The sequence below is a fragment of the Loxodonta africana genome, chromosome Y (assembly GCF_030014295.1).
Source record: "Loxodonta africana isolate mLoxAfr1 chromosome Y, mLoxAfr1.hap2, whole genome shotgun sequence".
Taxonomy (NCBI): Eukaryota; Metazoa; Chordata; class Mammalia; order Proboscidea; family Elephantidae; genus Loxodonta; species Loxodonta africana.
Genome location: NC_087370.1, coordinates 1,417,685 through 1,427,204, shown reverse-complemented (window position 1 = coordinate 1,427,204; position 9,520 = coordinate 1,417,685). Strand labels below are relative to the sequence as shown.

General features: G+C 44.3%; 1 protein-coding gene across 1 annotated transcript; it reads right to left on the bottom strand.

Annotated features, from left to right (window-relative positions):
* Positions 1-8,529: 8,529 nt before the first annotated feature.
* Positions 8,530-9,315, bottom strand: LOC135228991 (PC-esterase domain-containing protein 1B-like). The gene has a single exon (XM_064278735.1). It carries the CDS (start codon positions 9,313-9,315, stop codon positions 8,530-8,532), a length of 786 nt encoding a protein of 261 aa, XP_064134805.1.
* Between the last annotated feature and the right edge of the window lie 205 nt (positions 9,316-9,520).

Below are 9,520 nucleotides of genomic sequence, written 5' to 3'. Positions count from 1 at the left end.
CAGTACTGTGATCTTTTTATGGCCAGGTAAAACTCTATTGTATGGCTAGACCACCTTTTGTTTATCCACTTATCTGCTAAAGGATATCTGTGTGGTTTCCCCTTCAATGATGTATTTTATTTAGTAGAAATTACCCTTTGTTGACTTTGAAGCCCTGATGGCACAGTGGTTAAGTGCTCAACTGCTAACCAAAAGGTCTGTGGTTCAAAACCATCAGTGGCTCCACGAGAAAAAGATGTGACAGGCTGCTTCCTTAAAGATTTACAGCCTTGGAAACCCCATGGGATCAGTATAAGTCAGAATTGACTCTATGGCGGTGGGTTGGTTGGTTGGTTTGTTTTTGGACTGACTTGAATCGAGGAGTCCCTGAATGGTTCAAATCTTGGGGCTGCTATCCAAAAGGTTGGAGGTTCGAGTCCACCTAGGGGTGCCTTAGAAGAAAGGCCTGGTGATTTACTTCCAAAAAATCAGCTTTTGAAAACCCTAGAGAGCACCGTTCTACTCAGACACACATGGGGGGTGCCATGAGTTGGAACGGGCTCTGGGTGAAGCAAGATGTTAAGGAAGGGGAAAGTTAGCAAAATATACTGTTAGACCTGCATGGATATTGACAAGTGTGACGGTAGGGGCGCGGTTTTGAAAATCACAATGTGATCGACAACATAGAGAGATTAGGGCTGGTGGATTCGTGGCTCAGCACTTGGTTGCTAACCCAACATTTGACGGTCTGAACCCACCAGCTGCTCCGTGGAAGAAAGATGTGGCAGTCTGCTTCCGTAAAGATGACAGCCTTGGAAACCCTATGGAGCAGTCGTACTCTGTCCTGTAAAGTCTGTGTGAGTCAGAATTTACTCCCTGGTGACGATTCTTGTTTGGTCTTTCATATCTCAAGAAAATAAAAGTTAATCCATTAAGTTCCCGAGCCTCACGGATAGAGGTATTAATGGCGGTTATAGCAAAATAACTCTCGGAAAAGCAACTCATTAATGAAGAAGACGGTTGTATTAGTGCAAGTAGATAAGTGTTTGGCTGTTCACCAAAAGGTTGATAGTTTGAACCCAACCAGTGCCATCCAGGGGGAAAAGCTCTGGTGATCTTCTCCTGTAAAGATTACAGCCTATGAAACCATGTGGGGCAGCTCTCTTCTGTCATATTTATAGTTCCCGTAAGTCGGGACAAACTTGATGGCACCTAACAACCGCAAAAGTGATTTTTTTCTTTCAAAGTTCTTGATTGTTCAGCATGCCAGTTCTCACCAATAGTTTCCATGAACCAATTTCTATTTTAAATCCCACCATCTGCCTCAATCTGTCTGCTAGAAATTACAGTTTTCATTTTATACGTGACAAATCAGAGTTTGTCCTTATTTATTTTATCTCATTCCTTTTTGTGACCTTATCCCACTTTTTGGCAGGTTTTAGAATATCACTTGACGTTTTTATCACTGTGTGCCTAACTGCACATGAACATACAAATGTAATACTATATAAATGCCTGTTACCTGTTTCATTGGTTAATACAGCACTATAAAATTCATGGATCTAACCTACGAATCCAGGAGTTATTCCATAATGTTAATGTCATCATTCAAACTATTTCTTAAACTACTTTGGTAGAAATTGTTTTGAAAGGGTAGTATATAATGTACAAAAAAGAATCAGTCTTCTAGCTTTAATATGTCTAGATTTTAACAAAAACATTATTTCCCACTTTGCTAATACATGTCACGCTTATCAACTGTATGGAGTCCCTAGATGGTGCAAACAATTAACAAGCTCGGCTGCAACCTGGGAGTTTGGAGTCTACCCAGAGGTGCCTCAGAAGAATGGTCTGGCAACCTACTTCCAAAAAATCAGCCACTGAAAAACCCTAGGGAGCACAGTTCTACTCTGACACACAAGGGGGGTAGACTTGAACTCATGGGCTTTGTTTGAAATTCCAACTCACTTTCTATTCTGTCTTACCATGTGATGCTACCATTTGGATTGCCCACCTAATTCGAAGGAGATAGCTCTGCATAAATTTAGTTATTTCCTGGGCTGAAAGCCACTGTCAGAGATTTAAAAACTATATCACATCACTGAGATGGGGGAAAAAATGAGTTGTTCTAAGGAGTTTCAATGATATTAAAACTCAGAGACCAAATAGGAGACGCAAAACGCCGGGGATAGTTGATGGCTGGATGGGGAAAGGTTGTTATAGGATGTATTTACTAACTTTTACTTGTGTTTTCCTCATTTAGTGTCGGGCCTGTTTCACTTCTCCCTCAAATGACCATTAAAAACATTCAAACCTAGAGAAAAATAGAAAATACCATGAACACCTATATATCCCTCATGGAGATTCACTAATTATTAATATTTTACCATTTTTGTTTCTTTTATTAGTTTGTTGTAGTGTAGTGCCTTGCATGTTGCTGTGATGCTGGAAGAAATCCCATGGGTGTTTCAAATACCAGCAGGGTCACCCATGGTGGAGAGGTTTCAGTACAGCTGCCGGACTAAGACTAGAAAGAAAGACCCAGCGATTTACTTCTGAAAGGCAGCCAATGAAAACCCTGTGGATCCCAACAGAACACTGTCCTATACAGTACTGGATGATGAGCCCCTTGGGCTGGAAGCCGACCAGAATACACGGTGGTCACAGCAATGGACTCAAGCCGACCGACAATCATGAAGATGGTATGGGACTGGGCAGTGTGCATAGTGTTGTCATGAGTCAGAGCTGACTAGACAGCAAGCAACAACACAAAGGTTTGCTTGTGCTCTTTCTCTCTCCCCATGCACAAATACACACACACACATTGTTGTCGTGAATGCTGTCCAGATCCTCTGACTCATAGCAATCCCATGTGACTTAGGAGAACTGCCGCATAGGACTTCCTAGGCTGTAGTCTTTACAGCAGCAGATTGCCAGGTCTTTCTCCTGCAGAGCCTCTTGTGTGGGTTCTGACTGCTAACCTTTCACTTAGCAGCCAAGGGCTTAACTACTGCACTACCAGAACGCATATATCATATATATATATTTCATTGTTGTGGTTCTTAGGTACCGTCGAGTCAGTTCTGACTCATAGCACCCCTATGTACAACAGAATGAAACACTGCCTGTTCCTGTGCCATGATCACAACTGTTGTTATGTTTAAGCTCTTGTTGCAGCGACTGTGTCAATTCATCTCGTGGAGGGGCTTCCTCTTTTTCGCTGCCCCTACTTTACCAAGCAGGATATCCTTCTCCAGGGACTGGTCCTTCCTGACAACTTGTCCAAAGTAGTTGGGACAAAGTCTCACCATCCTCTCTTCTAAGGAGCATTGTGGCTATACTTATTCCAAGACATGTATATATACGTGTGTATGTATATATGTACACACATACACATATATATACATACTTACATACACATATACATAGTGGTTTAGGAAACCCTAGTAGTGTAGAGGTTAACATCTATGGCTGCTAACTAAAAGATTGGCAGTCAAATCCACCAGGCACTCCTTGGAAATTCCAGGGGACAGTTCTGCGCTTTCCTATAGGGTCACTAGGAGTCGGAATAGACTCAACGGCAGTGGGTTTTATACATACTTCTGAATCATTTAAAAGTAATGCACCAAGACACGTTAAATACTAAATTCTTCAGGGTGCATCTCTTCAAAACAAAGACATTCTCCTACATAACCACAGTAAAATTATCACTGTCACATCTAAGATATTTCAAAATTTACACAATAATATCCTCTAATATACCCTCTCATATTAAAAATTTTCCATCGTGTCAAAATTGCCCTTTATGCTTGTTTTTTCTAAAACCCTGGCTCCATTAATGATGTGCCTGTCATTTGGTTATCACATCTGTTTATTCTCTTTTAATATGGAGTTGTCCCTCTGCCTTTGGGTTTGTTCATTTCACATGTTTGACAACTGTAAAGAGTGCATGCTGGTTATTGCATAGAGTGCCCTTTGCTCTGAATTTGTTTCATGACCTTCTCATGATTAGATTCCATTTAAGCTTTTTGGAAAGGACATTACGTAGGTGATTTTGAGCACATCATTTCAGAATTCAGATAATGTTAATTTCTGCCTTTGCTAAATGATTCTCTTTAATCTACCCAAACCAAACCCGTTGCCGTGGAATGGATTCTGTCTCAACAGGTATGTTTATATTCAAAGAGCTCTGGTGGCACAATGGCTAAGCACTGCACTGCTAACTGACAGGTCGGCAGTTCAAACCCATCCTGTGGCTCTGCTGGAGAAAGATCTGGGGATCTGCTCCTGTAAAGATTACAGCCTAGAAAACCCTACAGGGCAGTTCTTCTCTGTCACATGGGATCACCCTGAGTCAACATGGACTAGACTGTGCCTAACAATAACAACATGTATATATTCTCCACACGAAAAGGGATACTGGAGAAAGTAGGCTCAAATAAAACCACTTGTATTTTCTTCCTTTTCTTATTGTACTTTAGATGAGTGTTTATAAAACAAACTAGCTTCTCATTAAACAATTAGTATACATATCGTTTTGTGACATTGGTTCCTGACCCCATGACATGTCAACAGTCTCCCATTTTCGACCTTGGGTTCCCTATTGCCAGCTTTCCTGTCCCCTCCTGCCTTCGAGTCCTTGCCCCAAGGCTGGTGTGCCCCTTTAGTCTCATTTTGTTTTATGGGCCTGCCCATTCTTTGGCTGAAGGGTGAACCTCAGGAGTGATTTCATTACTGAGCTGAAAGGGTATCTGCAGGCCATACGCTCAAGGTTTCTCCAGTCTCTGTCAGGCCACTAAATCTGGTCCCTTTTTTTTTTTTTTGAGCTAGAATTTTGTTTTAGCACTGATGGGGCAGTGGTTAAGCATTTGGCTGCCAACCAAAAAGTTGATAGTTTGAATACACCAGCTGCTCCTTGTAACCACTATGGGGCAGTTTGACTCTAACCTATAGCATTACTCTGAGTCGGGATCAACTCAAGGGCAATGGTTTTTTTTTGTTTTTTTGTTTTTTTTTTTTGGTACAGTATACCCCTTCACTTTTTCTGTGTTATTTGATTTTTCCAGTGGAATTCTGGTAGTGTGACTTTTCATTCTTTGTTGGAGATCACCTTCATTTTAAAATTAAATAATCAAAGAAGTTCTTAGTACTTTCGTTTCAATGAAGAACACCATTCATTAAGTCACAAGATCAGAATTAGCTTTTGATATTTAACCCATGGGCCTTCATCTGTATCATCTATAAAATAAAAAGTTGTCATGGCGTCAACTCTAACCTATGTGTGTCAGAGTAGAACTGTGCTCCATAGCGTTTTCAGTGGCTGATTTTTTCAGAAGTAGAACTCCAGGCCTCTCCTCTGAGGCACCTGTGGGTGGACTCAAACCTTTGGGCTAGCAACCAAGCATGTTAACTGTTTGGACCACCCAGGGACTCCCATATATACCCAAAAAAACAAATCTGTTGCCATCGTGTCAATTCCAACTCATATATCAGGTTATTATTGGCTGTACTTGTTCAGCTTTGAATCTTTCCTGGGACCAAAACCCATCTTTGGCTGTGGGGGAAATGCATTCTTTTAGTGCTTATAAGTCTTTTGCTTCCCACAATTAGTTTATCTCCACTTGTACTTGTTTTCAATGTATTTCAATTGGAATTTTTCATCATTTTAGTCTTCATGTTTGTGTACCTAAGAATTTTTCATGAAGTAAGATAAAAATTCCTCCATCATCTGAAAGGAAACCTTTTCATTTGCTGATTCAAAGATTTCAATGTTTCAGAATAGATCTCTTTATTCCTATACCATTAGTAGTGCATGGTTTTACACAAAAGCGAAATTTTCTATTAACTGAAATAATACCCTTTAAAACCAAAACCCACTGCCATCCAGTAGATTCTGACTCATAGTGACCGTACAGGACAGAGTAAAACTGCCTCACAGGGATTCCAAGGAGCGGCTGTTGCATTGCAACTCTGACCTTTTGGTTAGTAGCCATAGATCTTAACCACTATACCACCAGGGTTTCCTTTAGAGACTTTTTTTTTTTTTTTACGATGGAGTCAACTCCAAGTAGAACTGTGTTGCATAGAGTTTTTAAATGGCTGAGTTTTGGGAAGTATCTTGCCAGGCCTTTCTTCCAAGGCACCTCTGGGCAGACTCTAACCTCCAAACTTTTGATTAGCAGCCAAGCATGTTAACCATTTTCACCACCCTGGAACTCCTTAAGGGACTTAAGGAAACACCCAGCTGTGTTTTTGATAATTACTCCCAATATTATCTTTATCTAAAACGCAATTTGCTATACTCCCAACATTCAAATCCCTCTATGCATCCAGCCTTACCTCTCATTGCACTCAACACAGATCTTGCATCCAGCCACTCTGATGTTTCCAGAACCTTCCAAATGCTTTGGGTTTTCCCGCCTGCTTATTTAATCCTCACGTTCCTAATACTCCACTCTTCATCTGTTACGTGGAATCATCACAGTATTGATCTCTCCCTATCTTTCACTCAGTGCCAGTTCAAATAGCGACACCTCCACAACCCACCTGTTATGGACTAAATTGTGTCCCCCCAAAATCTGTGTCAACTTGGCTGGGCCATGATTTCCAGTATTGTGTCATTGTCCACCATTTTGTCACCTGAAGTGATTTTCTTATGTGTTGTAAATCCTACCTCTGTGACGTTAATGAGGTGGAATAGGAGACAGTTATGTTAATGAGGCAAGACTCAATCTACAAGATTGGACTATGTCTTGAGGCAATCTCTTTTGACATATAAAAGACAGAAGTGAGCAGAGAGATATGGGGACCTCATATCAAAGAGAAGGCAATACCCGGGAAAAGAGCACGTGCTTTGAATGTGGGGTTCTTGCATGGAGAAGCTCCTAGTCCAGGGCAAGACTGATGACAAGGACCTTCCTCCAGAGACGAGAAAAGAAAGCCTTATGCTCAAGCTGGCACCGTGAATTTGGACTTCTAGCCTACTACAGTGTGAGAAATAAATTTATCTTTGTTAAAGCCATCCACTTGTGTTGTTTCTGTTACAACAGCACTAAATGACTAAGACATCACCCAGCTGACAGCCCGTCTCTTGTGCTTGATATATGTGTGTGTGTCTATGTGTGTGTACAGTGTACACGTCCACCATATACGTGTGTAGACACGCACATATTTTCCCCTCTACATTGAAGGCATGTGGTATAGTGCAAGGCACGTGGATTCTGCAGCTAGGCAAACCTAACTGAATCATGACTCTGTTACCATTTGGTAACTACGGCCTTCATCTCTTTTGCTGTCTCATCTCTGTAACAGTGGGTCTCTATAACTGACCCTAAGGGGGCAGTGGTGGGTCAGTGGTAGACTCCACACCTTGCATGTGGGAGACTGGGGGTCCATTCCCAGCCAATGCACCTCATGTGCACCCACCACCTGTGTGTCAGTGGAAGCTTGTATACTGCTGTGATGCTGAACAGGTATCAGTGGAGCTTCCAGACTGAGACTGACTAGTAAGAAAGCCCTGACAATCTATTCTGTAAATCAGCCATTGAGAACCTTGTAGATCACAACAGTCTGATCTCCACCTGTCTTAGTCATCTAGTGCTGCTATAACAGAAATGCCACAAGGGGGTGGCTTTAACAAAGAGAAATTTATTTCCTCACAGTAATATAGGCTTAAAGTCCAAATTCATGGTGTCAGCTCCAGGGGAAGGTTTTCTCTCTCTCTCTGTGGGCCTTCTCATCAAACGTCCCCCCTGGAATATGAGCTTCTTGATGCAGGGACCCTGGGTCCAAAGTATCTCTTCTACTCCTAGCACTGCTTTCTTGGTGGTATGTGGTCCCCCTGTCTGTCTGCTCCCTTCCCTCTTTTGTATCTCAAGAGATTGCCTCAAGACAAAACTACCACTAATCCTCTGTCATTAACATCATAGAGGCAGGATTTACAACACAGGAAAATCACACAATACTGGGAATCACAGCCCAGCCGAAGGAATACACACATTTTTGGGGGGACATATTCAGTCAATGACACCAACCAATCCTTGGGATGGGACAGGATCAGGTAGTGTTTCTATGTATTGTGCACGAGGTCACCATGAGTCTAGGCTAACTCCATAGCAGCTAACAACAGTTTTCACGACTCATAGAAACTATAGGGTGAAAGAGAACTGCCTCATAACGTTTCCTAGGCTGTACTCACTACGGTGAAACCCTGGTGGAGTAGTGGTTAAGTGCTACAGCTGCTAACCAACAGGCTGGCAGTTCATATCCGCTAGGCGCTCCTTGGCAACTCCACTGGGCAGTTCTACCCTGTCCTATAGTGTTGCTATGAGTGGAATCGACTCCACGACAGTGGGTTTGGTTCGGTTTTTTTTTTACTCATTACGGAAGTAGACTGCCATATCTTTCTTTTGCAGAGCAGCAGGTGGGTCCGAAACGCCGACCTTTTGGTTTAGCAGCCAAGCACTTAACCATTGTGCTACCAGAGCTTCTTAACAACATCACCTTCCTAATATGGTTGCTGTCGAATAAATAACACATGTAAGGGAAGTCTCAGTACACAAAGCCTGGCCCATTCCAGCTCTTCCTCTTTAAGGAGATAAGCAGCACCCTCCCCGTGTTTTGCCTTCGGGGAGCATTTTGGTTCCAGTGCACGCCGTCTGGCTGCCGACGCTGCCAGGAGTGCCGGAAGTGGAAATGCAAGTCCAGCACGTCGAAGCCGAGCCTGCTGGCCTCAGCAGCGCTGTAGAAGTTGGCCTCCACCACATCATCCCACAGGCACGCGGTCGGGGGCATGCCCTCAGGCGGCAGGAAACCCCCCGAGACCGTCTCAGCCACTGGCATGGCAGTGTTCCACACCACGAGGCAGGACTCGGGCAGCTCCTGGCGAAGGCGCCAGAACAGGGTCTCCAGGTTCCTCCTGTAGCTCCACATGGAATCCTGGCCATACCTGGACAGGTCCCAGAGGCAGGAGTTCATGATGACCACGTCTGGGCCGTGCTCGCCCCTCAGCAGCTCCAGCAGGACTTTCTCCACGTACGGGGAGTAGGCGCGTGTGAGGAAGTAGAAGCGCACAAGGTGGTGTGTGGAGCAGAACTCGCGGACTTCGCGGTAGTGGGTCCCGTTGTGCATACGGCCCCACCAGCCGCCGTGCAGCAGCCTGTCCTGCTCGAAGCTCATCTCGCCCTTGGCCTTCAGCTGACTGCTTGAGAGCAGGCAGTCCTTCTGCAGCAGGAGCACCAGGTCCTTGTACACGGCCCTCTGCACCGAGTCCCCCATGACGACCACGAACTTGTTGTGCAGCAGCTGCCGGACTTCGGACGCCCTCAGGTGGACCATGGTGGCTGGGCGAAGGTGGCCTAGCTCCTGCCTTCCCTCAGGGCGGGTCCCGAAACAGCTCTGGACCGAGGGCTGAGCGTCTGCTGCCAGAGACGGAGAGAGGGCAGGCTGGCTGGCTGGCTGGCGGTTGTCGGGGCGGCCGGGCGGGCAGACGGGGGGCTGTTTAATGCAGCTGGACTGGCCTGGGCCTGGACCGGGCGGAGAA

What these genes read in the sequence shown, in the direction of transcription:
- LOC135228991 (XM_064278735.1), bottom strand. Translation starts at nt 9,315, where the DNA reads ATGGTCCACCTGAGGGCGTCCGAAGTCCGGCAGCTGCTGCACAACAAG.